The sequence below is a fragment of the Panthera uncia genome, chromosome F2 (genome assembly GCF_023721935.1).
Source record: "Panthera uncia isolate 11264 chromosome F2, Puncia_PCG_1.0, whole genome shotgun sequence".
Lineage (NCBI taxonomy): Eukaryota > Metazoa > Chordata > Mammalia > Carnivora > Felidae > Panthera > Panthera uncia.
In genome coordinates this window covers 4934294-4953848 of record NC_064812.1, presented here as the reverse complement: position 1 = coordinate 4953848, position 19555 = coordinate 4934294, and the positions used below count along the sequence as shown (strand labels likewise).

The following is a 19555-nucleotide window of genomic DNA, read 5'->3' as shown; positions in this document are numbered from 1 at the left end:
CCTTGGGGATACGCAGAGGGAGCAGGAAGTCCCGAACTCCCACCCCCTCGCTACTATCTGCTGGGTCCAGTGTCAACGCTGAGGACACTGGTACCTCAAGGCTTGGTGGCATCTACAAGTTTTGGAGCCCACCTCCAAGGAAGTTCTATCTGGCTTTAAAGGCTGCTCGTTCCTGGGCACAGAACGCTGCCCCTCAGGAGGGTCTCAGAAGCTCTCTCCTCAGCTCCTTGTATCGTGAGAACACGAGACACCGCGGCTGGGACCAGATGGAGACACGCATGGCTCAGCCACCTTTGCGGCCAAGCCTCCTGGCTGGGCCACAGGCAGGGAGAGGTGATGCCACAGGAGAGCCAGCAGAGCCGGATATGTGAGGAGGGGGCAGGGCTGCACGGAACAAGGGGGTGCCTCTTTCGTGTCTGGGTAGGCAGACTTCCACGCTTCTACTGTGGACTGTGTGACAGCTCACTGGGTCAACCCGACGGGCTACCGGGTGCCCAGACACCATGTACAACTTTAGCCCAGCTGTCTCTGTGAGGGTTTCTGGAGGAGACTGACTTGAGTCAGCGGACCGAGTTCACGCCGATCGCCCTCCCGAGGTGGGCGGCATCAGCTGACCGGCTAAGAAAATGCAGAACAAAAGGGGACAGTGAGAGAATGTCCTTTCCCTGCCTGCCTTCCAGCTGGGACACCCGCGTTCTTCTGCCTGCCCACTTGAGCTCAGACCGGAGCCCCCCCACCGGCTCTCTCCCGGGTCCTCGGCTTGCAGGGATGGGTCATGGGGATGCCTCAGCCTCCATCATCACGTGAGCCAATTCTTTTCAACAGATCTCTTTATATATATTGTGTCTACATAAATATGTCACCGCTAGTTAGAAATACTATCATCTGTCCCTCCCTCTATCCGTCTCTAATGCAGGCTGGTTATTTCTGAGCAAGTCCCTAACAAACCTAATGACGTGTTGGCTCAGGAGAAGTCCGGGCCCAGCGACCCTGAGTGTGACCAAAGCCTTGCGCCTCACAGAGAGGTAATGACGGGAGTTGACTGGGAAGAAGGAAGAAGGGAACGGTCAGGATGTGCATATTTATTGAGCACCTACTGAATACCAGCACTGGACTAGGACCTTCACACTCATCGCACCGATGGCTCCACACACAACCCCAGAAGATTACTGAATCTTTGTGAGTCCACTCTTCAAGGGGGGAAACTGAGGCTCAGAGAAGTGAGCAAGTGGGAGACGGAGGCGGGCGTTGACAGGGGCTCACGGCCGACGGGCTGTCCAGGTTACCATGTGGTGCAGGGGAAGCCGCTCACCGCGTGCCCTCACAAGGGACCGCCCAGAAGAGGACCCTACAGTGTCCACCCCAGGGTCCGGCATGAGGAATATGTTTCACAGAAAGGAAGGAACGGACGGACGGGTGAGAGGAAGGGGCCCACACGCACCCCTGCGAAGCTGCATCTGGCCCCGGGGCCACGTCCCGTGTGGACCTTACCTCCGAGGAAGTCGGCTTGCAGTACCCAGCTCCGAAGACCAGGTTCTCCAGAGAGAGGCTGGACTGCTCCGGTCCCGCGTCTGGGCCGCCTTTACCAAGCCAGGACCCTCTTCCCGGACGGGTAAAACTGAAAGGTGGGGGATTGAAGAGGGAGAAACAGTGTGAAGAAAGCGATGGTGCTGTTGGCTCTGCCCCTCCGGGCTGTCAGTGGGACACGGCGAGAAGGAGCAGTTTGCCCCTCAGGATGCCGGCCTGACAAGGGGTGCACCCGGCACGCGATCCTGGGAAGCGAAGAGGGCACACAGCCTGCTCTGTGAACACGAACATGCCCGGAAAGGCCAACTGTCCACCTGCCGAAAGACACCGAGGCACAGCTCCAAGGCCCCAGGACCAGAGGGACAGAAGGACGGGGGCTCCACCCGCTACTGTCTGAGTCCTGTGTCTGCTCCCTTCGGGGCACAGTCTGGGGTGAGCTCCTTCAACCCTTCCCCTCCCTGAGCCTCCATTTGTCCTGTAGAAGAGCGTGAGCATCACAGCTGCTCAAGGAATCTCCCTGAAGGATCCAGTCCAAGCGACCCACATCCCTGCTTAACGCCCTGACGGGAAATAAAGTTAATATGATACTTTTAATTCACGTATTCAAACACGTATCCGGTGAGCGCCACAGGCCTGGCAGTGAGTCAGGTGGCAGGTGGCAAGACGACGGAGGCCCAGCCCCCTCTCTGTGAAGACATTTTGCAAAGAGAGGGAGGTAGAGGGGATACCACGAAGGTGAACTCAGAACAGGGCGCACTGGAGAGCAGTTTATAAAGCGAACCAGGGGGGAGGAGGGATAGTCGAGGGGTCACCGGTAGAGCACGGCCCAGGGGTGAGGGGCCGCCATCCAGGCTGGTCTGTCCAGACTGGGAGCCCGGTGACAGTGCCCATAAGCTCCATGACATGGGGAGGGGACAGCGTTTATGCCGGGCAAGCTGACACCAGCACCTTCACCGGGGCCTCTGAGGATTCTGTGAGACTGGCCCAACGTGGCTTCAAGTGCAGCGTCAGGCAAACAGCAGTCATTCGATGAAGGTTCCAGCTGATGTCGATGACACCACAAATACAATAAAACCTTCCACGATCATTATTATCTTTATGTAGCCACCGCTGCCAATAACACACCCCTAATCGAACAGAATACAGTCATTACTCTGATTTGTTTACTGTGATTTTTTTTTTAAATTTTTTGACCTTTATTTATTTTTGAGAGAGACAGAGAAACAGAGACAGAGTGTGAGCAGGGGAGGGGCAGAGACAGAGGGAGACACAGAATCCGAAACGGGTTCCAGGCTCCGAGCTGCCAGCACAGAGCCCGACGCGGGGCTCGAACTCATGAACCACGAGGTCATGACCTGAGCCGAAGTCGGACGCTTAACCGACTAAGCCAGAACTGCAATTTAAAGCAAGGGTACAGTTTGGCTACAACTGGATCAAAGGAACATTGCACGAAAACAGAGAACATGTGCATGAGCAGCGATGCTCACGGCATATTCGGGGGCAGACTGCAAGTTAGTGACTGGAATCACCAGCTATTTTCCTGAACTGTGGCCTTGACTGACTCTTCCAGAGGATCTGAATCCCCCCAGTGGAATCCACCTGCCCCATTTAAGGCTGAAACACTGGAGTCTCTTCTTGAGGGTGTTTCAGGAAAGGCGGAAGGTCTTTTGAGGTTAAATTTTAATTTCTCACCTGCTCCTTCCTGATTGGACTTGAGGAATGCTGGGAAACTCACTTTTCTGGAAAAACCAGAACTTGCCCCATTTGACAGGTGTTTCCCATCATTTTAAAGGGTTGCCTTTGTTCCCAGCCACTGTGAGGTAACTAATGGAAATCCTTCCTATAAAACCCAGAGAACAAAAGACAGTTCTATTTTAACTGCCATCCCTGGAGAAGCCAGGCTCTGACGCTGAATATCTATGTGCGCTCCCTTCGATTTGCAAGGAGCTGTTTCCATCAGAAGGTTAAGTTTTCTACGAGGAGTTTCCAGGTCCCAAATCCTCGTTAGAGAGTATCAGGGCTCCCAGTGGCAGGAAGATGGCTTTTCATAGCCATCTTGGGCAACATGGACACTTAGCTCCTAGCTGGACCCTGGCTCTCGTCTCCACCCTGATATCGCTTCCAGCCCAGCCGACTCTGGCCGCAGGAGGGATCTTTACAAAACACAGGTCTTACTGGGTGATTCTTCTGCTCATGTCCTTCAATGCCCCCTTCTTAAACAATCAATGGATTTTCAATTCCTCAATGTGTCATTCGTTACACTGCTAAATGAGACCTTTATCCTTCCAAATTTCTCTCTGTGCTAGACATGAGGCCGAGATCGGACCCCGAGATGTGCACATGGCGGGCGCTGCATAAATGTTAATCAACGGAACGCATGGCCAAGGGTTTACGTGTGCTATCTCATTTACCCCTTCTAATAACCTTCCCGCACAAACTGCAACAGAAACTCGGGGAGCTTAAGTCATGTGCTGGAGCTAACACGCTCACTCAGCAGGGGGCTCAGAATAGATCCCTCTGACCCCAAAGCCAACAGTTCAACCCCACCCTCCATCACATTCCCACTCCCAGGATGGTTCCCTTGCTGAACTAGAGTTACTTACGTATGTTTCTGCCCTGCCAAACTCTAAGCCTCTTAAGGTCCCAGATCTGATCTGTTCATCCCAGAGCTTCCTGGCTTGGCCTCTCCAGAAATGGGTCAAGCTTAGGCCACCCACCACTAAGCAAGCACATGGTCACCATGTGCAGCATAGATGATGAACTTCATCTCACTGCACTCTGTTCATCTCTGCTGGATTAATATCACTGCCCATTTCGTAAGTGCCCTCCCTCCCTTCCTTCTCCTTCCTTATTACTTCAATGTTGAAACAGATGTCTAGAGCAGTTACACATCACTCCGAGGACCCCCAGGAATTACCTGGTGGCTACAGACAACAGGACAGGCCTGACTCCAGCTGAGGCACAACAGCTCAGTCTCAGGCCCCAGAACCACCTGCAGGGCACTCCTCTTTCTTACCCTGGGCCCAGGGCTGGGGGGCCCGGGGCGGGGGACGGGGGGGGGGCGTGGCTATCACCTCATTTCCACCAGGTGACAGCCAGCCACTCATAGGACACCACCTCCCGCCATCAGCCCCGTGTCACTGACGGCAGACTGTGTCCTGAAGTCTGCATCAAGGCCACTTTTTGCCAAGCCTCAGAGCGAGCACACAGCCAGGGAATATCTCTGCAGGATCCTCATGCCCACCCCCCCTTTCTGGATTCTATTTTTCCTGCAATTTCCCAAATTCAGGTCTGCTTTCCTTTGATTATACCTATGATTGCTGTTAATATTTTCTGCCAAACTCTGAGCAGCACTTGGCGTATAATAACACCATAAATGCAGACAAGGAAGTCTATCGCAACATCTCCTTAGCTGCCCCCGTGGGATATACTGTGCATACCCTAACACTGGTCCTGGGGCACAGCAGGTCCTTGATATAGCGATTGAGAAAGAACAATGAATATTCCCATGGTCTTCCTTACAGGGGTGTCTCCTTTTTCTTCAGGGCCCAGTTTGGAGGAGCTCGACCCTAGATGGGCAGGAGAATGTCCACATTGCCAGCGGAGCGCTGGAGGCCAGGCACGGCACACGCACAGCCCATGATGCCAGCCCCCTCCACCCTCAGTGCCCTTGGCTCCTTTCATGGGCTCTGAGCTAACTCCCCAAGGGCTCTCCCTACGTCAAAACCCTACACTGCTCAAGGCCCAACGTATGCAATGCACCCTTTCTTTCAGAAACCTTCTCACCGTGCTCCTTAGCCCACTTAGTCTTTTTTTTTTTTAATTTTTTTTTTTAACATTTATTTATTTTTGAGACAGAGAGAGACAGAGCATGAATGGGGGAGGGTCAGAGAGAGAGGGAGACACAGAATCCGAAACAGGCTCCAGGCTCTGAGCGGTCAGCACAGAGCCCGATGCGGGGCTTGAACTCACGGACTGGACCGTGAGATCATGACCTGAGCTGAAGTCGGACGCTTAACCGACTGAACCACCCAGGCACCCCAGCCCACTTAGTTTTTATCTCTGGATGACACTTCTCAGTTTAGGGATTATGGTTGATTAGACATATATCCATCCTGTCCACCATTCAGATCAGTGTCTGAATTAGCCCCCACAGCAAGCAGAGCCTGGGGTGGGGCTCGGCTGAGGGGCACGGGGACTGGGTAAAGGCCTCCAGGAGCAGCATCTGCGGGCCCCGTCAGCCGGCCAGGATCCCGGCTCCTTTCCTAGTCACTGACCCCAGCAGGTGATCGGAGCCAAGCTCTTACCCAACCATCAGTGGGGACTGGAGTCTCATGCATATTAACCACCAGTAGTGAGAAGTTCTCCTTAAAAGGGGCACTGGAACGTTAGCTCCTTCCTGAGACTCCACATCACAAGATTCTATCCCTGACTGTCCCTTTGCACGCATGACCACCTCATGCCCACATGCACAGGCAAGGTTAGGAAGTGACCTGGTGCACAAAGCAGGCCATGCCAGGCACACGAGGAACATGCTCACTGTTGCCAGCTCTGTAGCCCCCTCTTGAGGATGCATTAAGCCTCGGTGCATCACAGGGCTTCACTGACAGAGTGAACACAGGGCCATATGGGTGGCCTTGCATTTGAACACATGGCAACCTGGGGAGGGGCGCAGAAAACAGAGTCCCTGTCCCGCGCCTAGCCACTACCCTTGTTTGAGAGCCACTAAGATCTGTGCACGGGACACGAGTGCTCCTGGTTTAGAGAGGAAGACTGTGCATCTCAGGGACACGTGGTGACTTCTCAGATAAGGCACGGTTAGAAAAGGCAAAGCCAGGTGCAGGGCCCAGGTCCGATCCGAATCTAGTCTTGCCAGGTGTAATCCGTTGTTGGCAGATTCAGCCCCTTGGCTCCCTGCCCACGCGCCCTGGACTCCTGATGCCCTCTCCGCGCCACCCACCGCCCACCTCTCCCCTGCCCCCGAGGGAGGCCCAGAGCCTAGACCCTCCTCCTGGGAGAAGCCCCTCTGGTCTGCGCCCATCAATCCCGGCCAGCCCGGCCCCCCTCAGCTGCGCCGTGGAAGGAGTATAACGAGAAATCCAGGGCGGCGCCCCACGCCTCCGCGTTCATGTTCGTAATTTCATACCTGATCAGGGGCTGCTGCAGAGCCACCAGGGCCGCGTGGATGGTCACCGAGATCACCGACAGGTGGAAATAGTCGAACATGACGGGGACCTGGTGGTGCAGGCCTCTCCGGGGGTGGAAGTGCAGGCCGAGCGTGCGGCTGCTAATCAGGGGTGCCCCCGCCACGTCCCTCAGCCTGGAAGGCAAGCGAGTGAGCCCAGGTGAGTGATGGCAAGCTATCCCTGCTGTCACCCAGGCAGGTCTGCATGATGGCCCCACCCCGGGCCAGCCACCATGCAGGAATCATCTGATCCATCCCCTACAATCACCCTGTCTGGTTTGAAATCCCTGAGGCTCCGAGAAGGAAGAGAACTCAGGAGGCATCACACGGTTACTTCTCAGCAGCCCCGGGGCTCATGCTTTGCTGCCACTGATACCAAGCACCCCCTCCCCTGTCAGGCCAGTGACGGAAAGACGCTCAGACCCCTTTTCAGGGCTCACGTCAACCCTGAAGCCCTGGGCCTCCCTCCCACCCACGCTGCTCGTCTCCCTCCACCAACGTCCAGCATAGCACTGCTTCGTGAGTCTGGGTTTTCTGCCAGAGTCCTACCTCTTATGGCCAGGAAATTCAACTAATTCATCCTTCTGTCTCAATACCTCGCATTGTATCTGGCAAACTGTAGACGTTGGCCAAATGTTTGCTTATGGAAAAGAAGAAGTGGCTGACCAAAGGAATAAATGAGTCCCAAAGCATAATGGCTGAAGAGTCAGACGAGTTTCAAGAAGGATTCCTGTACCTTTGCTCTAGCATTCTGTCACTGGGGTGTGTCTGATTCCTAAGAGATGAATTGGCTGGAAGGCAAGGCCCAACAGAGCCATTGGTTATAAAAAAGGGGCTGATTCTTCTCTAAATAAAACTCTTCCAGTGCTAACCTCAAGTTCTGGAAGCCAATCACTCCGGCTCTCTAAGTCTCTCTGAAGCAGAGCACTTGGGAAGCATGGATGGGGCATCTTCCATGGGTAGAGCCCAGAGCTCAGAGAGTATTTGGAGGACACACTTCTCCTTCCTCCGTAGATGGAAATGAGACACAGGCAGAGGAAGGGAAGGGAGCGGACTCCCAAGACCCAGCTCAATGGGCTGGAATCCCCCTGGAATCCTGTCGCTTGGCTTGTGTGCAAATTGGCAAGTAAATCATTGCAGCCCAGGGTGACTCCATAAACAGACCACAAACAACAGCCTCCTCTCTTACCAGGCAGAAACCTGATGGGGATGGGGAAAGGGGGTACCTCCCGAGTCTCAGAAAGCCATTAACATTTACATTCACTTTAATTCGGACAATAATTTACTGAGGCCTTACAATGAACGGAATCCACTGCTTTTCCCCTTAATCCTTATGACCGTCATATGAGGTCTTTACTAGTATTATTCCATTTTCAGATAAGGAATCAAAGCCAGCATGGGTTAAGTGACTTGTTCCAAGTCACGAGACAAAACTGAAATGCTAGACCCACGTTCATCTGACCCCACAGTCCCTTCTGTGGTACTGGACTTCGTCACTTGGAATCCATTCAGACACAAGCTTGTGGGAATCACAGACATATTCTTAGGCTAGAACAAGAGGAGGTGAAGCACACGTCGGGGAGCAAAGGTGTCAAAAATGTTAAAAGAATTTAAGCCACATCAATAGGAGTAAAGAACTCAGATTAAAGGAGGTGATAGCTGCTTTGTGTTCAATAATGGATAGAACCAATCAATGGAGATAAAACTCAGTTCGTGGGGGTCTCAATTTAGAAACGATGGAGGTCACCCTGAGCACTGAGTTCCTATAAAGGAACCAAAAAAGATCAAACACAAAACACAGAGAAAGAATCCTGATATTTAATTGGAGATGAAGAGATGACTTTATTGAAGAGTCTTGTTTATCTGATCTTAAAGGGTCATCCAGACTGAGAATTTTCCTAAGTGGTTGCAAGGATTAAAATCAAGGGCAACCGAAGAAAGGCACACAAAAAGGACTTGTTCCTTAAATAAAGAAGAATTTCCTCATAGGCAGAACTGTCCAGGGACAGAAGGGGATCTGATGGGAAGGAGTGAGCTTCCCGTCCCTATGCAGGCATGTGCTCGTGGGCCTTTGCAAAGTAGCAAGTGCAAGTGTGAGAGGGCCGACTGGAGCAGGGTGATCTTGACTCTGGCCCTTCCAAATCCCTGATATTCAATGCCATACTTCCCTATTTGGTCTCCACTCGGGCCTACATGGTTCTAAAGAAGCCATCTGCCTGGGTCATGTTTCAAAGCCTAATGCGTATCCCCAGGATGTGCTACAGACACTGCATCATCCTTAAACCCAATTTAGGAAAATGAAAAAATATGGCATTTTAAATTCTTCCCCAGTCCCTGGCTTCCTGTTCCCCTTAGCTAATCTTGTACTCCATGAAAACCCCCTGCTCTGATTGTTATTAAGTGCTCTGTATTACAGACAGGAAGTGACACGTGGAAGCCCGGCCCCACATGCATCTAGGAAGCCACAGAGAGGAAGAAGACATTGATTCAGCAGACCACACACTTGAGATACTGTCTCTCTTAATCTTCATAACAGACTTGTGAGACATGGGTTCTATAATAATGTCCATTTTATAAATGAGGCTGTTGAGATGTAGGAACAATTCAGGGATTCGACCAGCATCTCGTGGCGGCTGAGCACAGAGCCTGGGCTGCTGAATGTCCTACACTTTGGTCCCATCTCCATGAACTCCCATCTTGATGGCAAGATGGTCTCATCTCCTGGGTCTGCCATGACTTATCATTCAGACTGCCAGGCAGGCGGGATGGAGAATGACTTCTAGGCCGAGTATGGAATCATTTGCAGGGTTCTCTGACTGCTTGGAAATGTCTACCGTGGAGTAATGGATGAATGTCTTTGAGGAAGCAGGTACAGGAAGATAAGGCAGGGTGGGTTAAAGAAACGGGCGGATGATCGGAATCGCAGATGGTTGAGGGGGCATATGGGAACAGAGGCAGAGGCTTAACTTCTGAGTTTATAGGTTAGGAAGAAAGCCAGCTTCTTGCAGGGGCTCTAAGCTCAATATGGTGCTAGAAGAACAAATCCTGAGGAAAATAAGGTTTCCCAAGCGTCCACCATCTCACAAAGAGGTAAGAAGTTGTGATGAGGGAAGCAAGTGGCCTGAGGGCCTTGGGGGCCAGACAAGAATGAGGAATCTGTGATATTGAGCCCATGGCAGGACCATGGCAGGACCATGGACAGATACCTCTGACAACCCAAACATTAGACATGACCATCTGCACATCAGCAGATGTCCATTCTCAATGCGCAGACACATCAGGTCACTGACATCTCAGAGGACCCCATGTGACTCAACTCCTCACATTATGGAAACTCTGTAATAACCAGACACATCTCAGGGATGGGACAGTCCTTGAGAAGGGGGAGAAAGTTCCAAAAGGGCGTCTGAACTCTGAAGGGATTGGGAGGTCGTTCTGACAGCATTAGACCATTGGCCACCTGGTTTTCTATTTTCCATAGGAGGATGTGATGCTTCTGCTGAAAAGGTTGTAGAGACCAGAAGTGCAGATTAGCTTGTGAAGAGTGGTCAGGATAATTCTCTGCGATTCTGCTAACAGAACAGAGGGAAAAGGAGTGTCTGCCCCATAACTATAAGCCTAGTGAGAGGGATCTTCAAGTGTGTTTGCCCTGTGTCCCCTACAATTGGGGGAACATAGGTCCTGGTACCTGAATCATCTTGCATATGTCCTCAGGGGAGAGGCTGAGGATGGCTGGATTGGCCAAAGAAAGAGTGAGCAGGATTGCAGGGGGAGAGGGTTCCCCACCCCTGAGGGATTAAAGTGCCTTTGTTCATTTCCCAAGGACCAGATATGGGTTTTTTCAAGAAGAATATGCCAAAAGAGCTTCCAGCAAGGAGTGAATGGCCCAGGCACAGGAGGCATCTACAACAAAGAACTACAGTGGGGGAGTGAGCAAGCTTGCCTAATTAGTGGTTATATCCCCAAAGAATGCATAGGGATACCCCAAGAGCAAAGCGCGCAGTGATTCAAACTCTACTGAGCCTTGCCTGCAATTGAACCTGTCCTATATGACCTCTGCTCCTCTGTAATCCCTTAACTCCTGACTGAGCGTGACCTTGTGAGACCCACACGCCCCTGCAGGGAAGAAGGCAGGAACAAAGAGGAGGCCTCCCACCGCCCTGCTCCTGCCCTGGGAGTTTCCTGACCTCAACAAGCCTGAAGCTGGGGGGTGGCAGAAGCAGGCAGGGGAGGGGGGCAGTGAAGAGGTCATAAACTGGATGAGAGGTTAGAATTTTGGTAATACCCTCGAGTGGCCTTCCTGATACCTGAAACAGGGACCATTTATTTATGACCTGACGGAATCTACAGCTGACAGCCTGCCCAGAGTAGCAGGAGGGGGATGCCATAGATCAGGCTGAGAGGAAGCAGTTATAGGAAGGAGGAGCGTTGTCTCCTGCCCGTTGAATCGGCACGTTACAAGTCAACGGGTTTTCAATTTTCAAAGAGTTGAAGCACAGGAGCAGATATTTGGGACAAAGACGTGGGATCCAGGCAGGCTCTCCTCTGATTCAGAAGGAGCCTTGAGGATTGCAGCCTCATAGGGTCATCAATCTGAAGACCTAATTAATACCGCACCGGAAACGAATGGAGGTGTCAGGTATGAGAAGGTGCCAGATACTAAAGGCAAGCAGTCAGGAGTTGTCTGTGCACCCAGCACTTGAGCTATCTGCCTGAAAGGCACGCAGTCTACAGTGACCGTGTAGACACTCCCAGCCCCACTGCTGGGAGCCAGGCATCTGGGAAATGTTCTGAGGTTCAAGGCCAGGAGGTGCCCCAGGGACGAGGAAGCGTTGGAGGAAGGAAACCAGGATTTGGAGACTTCAGGGACACTCACTGCTGTTCACTGTCTGTAAAGTGGAGATCCACCTTGAGCTGAAAATCGACTTCACTTAGTGCCTCTTCCACCTGCAAGAGAAACAAAGTGGAAGGGATTTAGCAGTCATACCTGGCCCAGATGAAAAATGTAGCTGGCCTAATTCCCAAAGTTTAGGAAAAGAACCTCACTGCAACGTTAATGTCATTTAGTCATAAAGCAGAATTCCCATGCAGAGTCCACAGAACTCTGGTTGGAGGGGAGATCTGTGAGCATTATGAGGAAATCAGAAGGAAGGGATTTATGGAGTCAAATGGGGGAAAAAGTCAATTTGCAAAAAAAAACGTTAGGCAAGTTTTCTATAGCACAGGCCTTTTGAGCACCTTACTTCCCAAACAGATTTGATCTGGAATCCTTTTCGGCAGGAGGGAAGTGTTTGTAGCACCTGCTCTGGGAAAGGGGGCTGTGAACTTGCCCGGAAGAAGCCCCCTTTGGCTAGCGATGGGAAAATGCTGGAGGTGACATCATCTCTGCCCTCGGGCACCCTCGCCAGGTGGGCACTGCTGTCCATGTGTAAGCAGGGGATGCTGACACCCAGGAAAGTGGGGGTCATCCCCCAAGAGGGCTCAGCTTCATAAGAAAGCAGATTTCTTTTTTTTCTTAAGCTTATTCGAGAGAGAGACAGAGAGGATCCCAAGCAGGCTCCGCACTGACAGATGTGGGGCTCGATCTCATGGAGCCAAAGACCAGAGTCAGATACTTAACTGACTGACCCACCTGGCCGCCCCCAGATCTTTCATTTTTGGCTTGAGGTCCATTTCATTCAACCGTTTACACTTCGAGACACGTTGGCATTTCCTGTCCTATCCACAGCTGCTTTCATTCTTCACTTTCCTATTTTCGTCAATTATCAAAGGAATCTATTTGTTCTACCTGTTGGCTTCTCACCTACATCTAAAAGATGGTACCCTCTGCTCCTCTTTTCCCACTTCCAACACCATCCCATCTTCAGGAAGGATGCCTGCTCAACACCAGATCCTTCTGCTGCCGCTGCTCAGCGGGGAAACCTAGGTGAGCACTGCACACTTGGGGCAGGGCATGAGTTCCTCCCCACACCCAGGCTGGACGGAGCCCTTCTACCCTGTAACCCACAAAACCCCGGTATCTAATTTCTATCTTGGCATTCAGTGCTTCCTATTGTAATTGTTTCCGGTTCGTAACCAGGAAGCCCAGGACCCAAATTGTTTCTGTCTAGTCCTCGCCAAGCTGCAAGTTGCACCTTACAAATTGCAAACATTCAAAAATCAGGCAACCTCACATTTCTATTGCAAGTTTCCAGCTTCTGTTAAAAAAAAAAAAAAATCCCTGGATCCGGCAATGCAGGCCTGGCATTTGCAAACTTCACTTGGATCAGGCTCACGGTGTTCACTGACAATCCCCATCTGGCCTGTGGCTAAATCCCCCCCCCCCCCAGTGTCCACAGCAATCAGTCATCATTAAGGGAGAGAGTAGTCTCAATTCATTCTGGATCCCCAGCTCTAGGAATAGAGCCTGCCACATAGAAAGTATTCATGTGTCCTGAGGAATAAATAAAGCTCTTCTCCACCCCCTCTCCTGTTGGTTTTTGTTTCTTTGCAAAATGTCCTCATCCTTCAGGGATGGAAATCTCTTACCCAAAGGCATCTTTGGAAACACGTTCCTGGTTAAGCAGAACTCAGGCACAGACATATGGATGGAATTTATCTTTAGGTCCCCAGGGTTTTAAAATGTGTTGGAGAAAAAAAAAGCATTTAAAAGTTAACATTTTGCTGGATCCAAGTGCTATGAATAACTTCCTCTGCTAGCTTTGTTTTGCATAATCACAAACCTTGCTTCGTACACACAACCCAGGCAGCTGAGCCTCCTGCCGCCCGTTCCTCGGAAGTGGGACTGGCAAAGGAAACCCGCCTAACCTCCTCCCGGGCGTGCTGGCGAGAAAAACTCACTGTAAGCCCCAGTTTTAAACTTGCTGCAATTCCTTTGGAACTAGGAGCGGAATCCTGGGCCAGGGTTGAGCCTGGCTATGGGTTTACTGATGTCTCAATAAATCTTGAATTCCAAGATGCTCCAGGATAAAGTCACTGGCTTCTCTAACCATTCAATTAATCATTGGCAGTTGGCTGCCTGCCCCTCCCTCAAAATACACACCCTCGTACATGGGCACGTGTGGAAAGGTGCACACACCTGTGCACATCTGTATGTGCACACGCACATGCCCAGCCACTGATGCATATCACTTGGTTTAAGACATCACCTCCCTTTAAGAGTCATTGTTTAGGGGCGCCTGGGTGGCTCAGGCTTCGGCTCAGGTCATGATCTCAGGGCTCATGAGTTCCAGACCCTCGCTGGGCTCGGTGCTGACAGCTCAGAGCCTGGAGCCTGCTTCGGATTCTGTGTCTCCCTCTCTCTCTGCCCCACCCCTGCTCACGCTCTCTCGCTCTCTCTCTCTCTCTCTCTTAAAAATAAATAAACATGAAAGAAAAGAGAGAGTCATTGTTGAGCAGCAGGAAGCAGCGTGGTGTAGCACTGAACATAAAACCAGTAGCCTAGTATCCGCAGAAGAGTTCCTATGCAGCAGCTGACTGCCCATTCTGTCTTCTCCAATATGGATAAAACGGAGAATTCAAAACTATTGTCCCTCATTCACAAATGAGAACATTGAGGCTCCATGTAGGAGTGAATTCCCAGTTCAACCTCCCCAAGGTCAGCTGGCGGGTGAGTCCCACAGCCCAGATTCAGTCAAGGGTCCAAAGCTTCTTTGGCCTTGTTGTGCGATCCCCTCTGTGTTGTGGGTATGCCTTCCCTCCCTGGTTGCTTTCGACTCCGCTCATGATGCTGACTCTTCTCCATTCTTAGCTTCTCTCCTGAGCTGCATCACAGCCAGTGGGGGAGGAGGCAGCTTCGGACATCGAGCTACATGTGTGCAATTCTTGGCTGTAGCCTGCACCAATCAGCCCCTCTAAACTGGTTTTCTCAGCTGTAGATGAGGTTAAATATTACTTCCTCCTTAGAGAGCACTGCTATTGTGTGACTAAGAAAATACACCCAAAGGGCTTAACACAACATGTGAGCCAAGACCATTCTTTTTTATTATTATTTTTTGAGTGAGAGAAAGAGAGGGAGAGAGAGAGACAGTGTGCGTGGGGGGCAGGGGCAGAGAGAGAGGAAGAGAGAGAATCCCAAGCAAGCTTCATGTTGTAGTGCCACTGACTCAATCCCACGAACCATGAGACCATGACTTGAGCCGAAACCAACCAACTGAGCCACTTGGGCGTCTCCAAAGACCATTCTTATAAACATTAGTTATTATTGTTATTTCCAAATTCCTATGGACCTGGCCACCAGAGGACCCTTCCTACACCAACTCCACATGGTGGGTCCACATGCTGGTCAGAAACCCAGGCTTTTGTGGTCAAACTGCCGGGGTTCAAATCTCCACTCTACCACTTTGGTAGGTGACTTTGGACAAATCACCTCTCTACATCGCTGTGTCCTCCTCCATAAAGCAAGTGTTGCAAAATATACCACAATACCGTAGCGATGGGCTGCTGAGATCTTCCAAGCAAAGCACTCAGTGCAACGCCCACCACACAACACACGTCGAATACATATAAGGTGGTATTAGTGTTAAGATCCTGTGGTTGTTACTATAACTCAGCCTGCATTTCTATCACTTCCCAAAAGTGATCTTCTCCCAGCTACCCTGGACCGCCAAGGGACCCCAAGCCCATTTTGTGGCCAAACCTTACGGTCAACTCCCACTGAACTTTCTTGACTATGCGATGTGCTGTACCCCCCACACTTGAGCCCAGGTCCACAGGCCCTCGGCTGAAACATAGCTCCCTCTTTCCACACATCCTCACCGTTGCTGCCTCTGCTGTGGTGCTCCCCAACACCCACGTGGACCCTAGCACTGCCTCCATGTCCTGGGGCTTTGGGCCCGACTTTCCGTACTTTTGCCAGATGGACCTTTCCAAATCCCAACTCTCCTCCTCCTGATTCCTGAGGGCGCCCCCCGCTTTCACAACAGGTAAACATAAGGTGTCCGGCAGGGCCTTCATGGTGCTAACTGCTGTGTCTTCAACTCTCCCGTCCACTCTCGCCCCTGCACCATCCTTCTGGAAATGATGCTTTCTTCCCCAGATGGGAGGTCTACTTCACTGCTTTTCCCCTGCCCTCTCTACCCTTGGTCTCAAGAGCTGTTCACAGCCTCCTGCAGAAATTCATTCCATCCATTCCGTAACAATTCAATGCTTTTAATCAACTCCCTGCCCCCTCAAAAGAAAACCCTCTGCCTGACTCACTAGGTCTGTGATGGGCTCAAGAATCTGCATTTTGAACAAGTAATGCCAGGAGACCGTGATGTGGGTACAACAAGGAATCACACTTTGAGAAATGCTTTTCTTTTTTAAGCCTATAAACATGCAGCCTTGTTGACAAAGACTTTTTGATGTAATCTGCCCCTCATCCTCCTCAGGGCACCAAGCATCTTGTGGTTAGTAACTATCCTTTTTGCTTTGGCTGCTGGGAAACTTGGTGCTGAATGTGCGAGCTTCCATTAGCAACGCCTAGTGCCACGTTCATGCATTTCGGTCTGTTACATTTAGCCCTATTTACATTTAGGCTTCCAGGCTTCCCCGCCCCCTTTTTGTGATTTTCCTTGACTCTGGCTCCGTCTGTTGTTATTGTTGTTTTTCCTTTTACTGTTCTATGCATTTTGTCAGCCTTTCCAAATCCTCTGAGGGATTACACGGTGTATATAAATTAAACAGCCACCCTACTTGGACACTCACTCTTTGCAACCATCATGCAAACATCCCATCTTATGCCTTAAGCGGTGACTGCTTCTGTCCACGGCCATGTCTTGCACTGACCCGTGCCCTCCCAGGGTGGAAGGCATCTTCACATCTGCATTTCTCATAGCATGCGCAACGGTATGCTTGATGCATAGCCACCATATAAGTGTCTGTTGTTCACAATGATGGCTGTGCGCATGCCGGAACGTGAACTCTGGACCCCTGGCGATAAGCAGTGTCTTTGTCGCCCAAAGCAGACAGACACTCACTGGAAAAGAGCTAATGGAACCATTCTCGATATGAAACGTTCATGGACAGACCCAATTAATTTTAATTGTCACTGATCTGGATACAATGATTAACTGTAGCATTCTTTGCTGCTGTATGGATTACTCCAACACAAATTATTAGCTTGTAGCAATGAATGATTTGGTATAAAAAGGAAGCAATATATATTACAGCCACACAGACTCCCTGTTCAACCTCAGAACAGAGGTTTGTTACAACCTGACCTGAGCTAAACTTGGTGTTGGGAAAGCCCACAAATGCTGGGGTGGGAGCGAGTGGTGGAATTCAGATGAAAGATGACTGAGACACCTGAACATTGTCCAAACCCAGCCTCCCAACGCAACTTCTGCCCAGAAGGCCTTTGAGGTCAACACAGCAAAGGATGATGGTCGACAAGAGATACAGTAACGTTCGCCCGCCAGAACCTGGGTGAGCGAAGTGTGAACACGCAGCCTACTTTGGGGTTCCTGAAAACTCAAAACAACCTCAGGGGTCTCTTCCGAAACTGGGTCCAGGAAGGAAGCTGATGATATACTCAAAATGAGGAATCCATGCCGTTCAGCAAAGAGATGACTCACAAGGGTGCAGGGAGGGTTTATGGAAAGCCACGGATGATGGCCAGTGTGTCAGGACTGGTCACTGCAGGACGTCCTTGATGCCCTGGACCAAGAGAGGTGGGCCGAGCGAGTGGTTATCAGAACTGGAGGGAAAGCTCCATGGAGCGAGCCCCCTGACCTGAGCTGAGACCTTGGGTAAATGTTTCACAACCAATTCTCAGAAGGAAAACTAAAAACCCTGATGGGCAGCATTGCCGAGTTCTCTGGTATAAATCTTTCCACCACAACTGATTGCTGGCCACCAACGTGACATCACTGAGTGGGTGAACGGGGAGCTGGCAAAGCATGTGTACCTTTGGGTCACTCAAGCTAGCCCCAGCACACGAGCTAGCCCCAGAACAACAGCTAGCCCCAGCACGCCAGTGGACAAGCAGCCCTCTCTGGCCCAGTGGGAGCCTGGGGAATGTACTCTCTGGCCCCACTCCCCTCCCTTCCTCCAATCACTGCCAAGCTGAACCCAAACAGAACCCAAAAGAGGAGGATGCGGCTGAGTGGTGCATGCGGTCAGCCCCGGGGTCCAGAGCAGGTGGGGAGGGCAGAGGGCAGACGCTCCAGTAGTCAAACGACACGCCCAGCTCGTGGAGGGTGGTTTTGGTCTTTTTGATTTCAATGACAGATAAAGTGTTCGTGGGCACTGTGAGGGCATAAGGAAGAAGGGGACCAGGGTCACTGACGGCTAACAGACAACACTAGGGATACTCATTCCTGTTTGGAAGGAAGGAGGCCTCTCCTAAAAGGAGGAATTTCAAGTTCAGTTTGTTCACTACACCAACCAAGTCACCTGCTCGCATCTGCTGGGCAACTCGGACAGAGTCCCACGGCAGACGCTGGTGTTGCAAAGACAGACAGGAGACTCTGGCCCCGGAGAAGCTCACAGATGGGAAGACGGGGGACAAAATCTAAGACAAACACCGCGCCCTTCTGATGAAATCAATGGCTTGCCGTCACCCAAGCATAACCTCCCCCTTCCCTCCCATCACCCACAGCGCTAAGGCTGCCTTCCCCCACCACCTCTCTAACTTCACCTCCTGCCCCTTCCCTCCACTCACTGCGCAAGGCGTCTCGGCCTTATGGTGTTAACTGGGACACATGCTACCTCAGGGCCTTTGCCCTTGCTGTGCCCTCCTCCAGGGATGCTGTCTTCCCGAGCTCCTGGCATGCCTGGTTCCTGGGCACGTGGACCCCAGCTCAATGTAGGCTTTTCAGGGAGGCCTCTCCTGACTGTCCCTTGTCCTCAGGAAATAACCTCCACCCCGTGTGGAGGCTGTGCAGGAGCTGAGCGCTGGGCAACCGTGAAGAGAAGTCGTCTCCCGGAGTTGGACCTCCTCCACTTTGGGACCAGTGATGGCTTTGCAGGACCCCCAATGGGGTGCCAGGCCCCCCCTTCCTGCCCTTGCAAGTGCATCTCACCACAAGTGGGCTGGGCATGCTGCCACAGGAAGCTCAGGGATAGGAAGTCCGTGACTTATTTATTTGACTACACTGAACTGTACTGATCTGCCAGTAAAATATAAGTCCCGAGACACCAGGGGTATTTTCTTGGTCACTATTTTATCGTTAGCCCCTCATAGGTGCTCATCGGTGGTACTCAGTAAATCTTGCATGGATGGATGGATGGATGGAGGAAGGAAACATGAGCCACAGTTTTTCACCTGTAGCCACACAGTGGAACCTGGTCACTGCGTGGACCATAAGGACTTGGATGGAAAGGAGGGCCTGACAGGAGGAAGAGAGCACCTGGCCAGCAGGAGGCGCTCTGCACACCAAGTGGGGAATGTGAGTGGGGGGACCTGCTGCCAAAGGACCTTCTTAAAAGGGGAATATACTTCCATATCGTTAGAGGCATTCCAGCAGGAAACGAGCAGCTGGAGTGCGGCAATGGAAATCAGAGGTGGGACTGGGGTAGTGCGCGTAATGCCTCAGACTTCGAATATTCTCTCGAAACGTGCTAACCTGAGGAATAGACAGTTTTCTTTTTTTTTTTTTTTAAGGTTTATTTATTTTTGAGAGAGAGACAGACAGACAGACAGAGAGAGACAGAGCATGAGCAGGGGAGGGACAGAGAGAGAGGGAGACAGAGAATCCAAAACAGGCTCCAGGCTCTGAGCTGTCAGCACAGAGCCTGACGTGGAGCTCCATCTCGTGAGATCACAAGATCATGACCTGAGCCGAAGTCAGATGCTTAACCGACTGAGCTGCCCAGGTGTCCCAGAATAGAGATTTTACAATCAAGCTTCCAACAAACGGA

General features: G+C 51.4%; 1 protein-coding gene across 1 annotated transcript in view; it reads right to left on the bottom strand.

Moving 5' to 3' along the window:
- FAM135B (family with sequence similarity 135 member B) overlaps positions 1-19555 on the bottom strand; it is a 188616-nt gene that overhangs the window by 69248 nt on the left and 99813 nt on the right. The window contains exons 5-7 of the mRNA XM_049633742.1: positions 11589-11659; positions 6674-6847; positions 1492-1618 (exon numbers count right to left, since the gene is read on the bottom strand). Coding sequence (XP_049489699.1) covers positions 1492-1618; positions 6674-6847; positions 11589-11659 — 372 coding nt within the window. The remainder of the gene's footprint in view (positions 1-1491; positions 1619-6673; positions 6848-11588; positions 11660-19555) is intronic.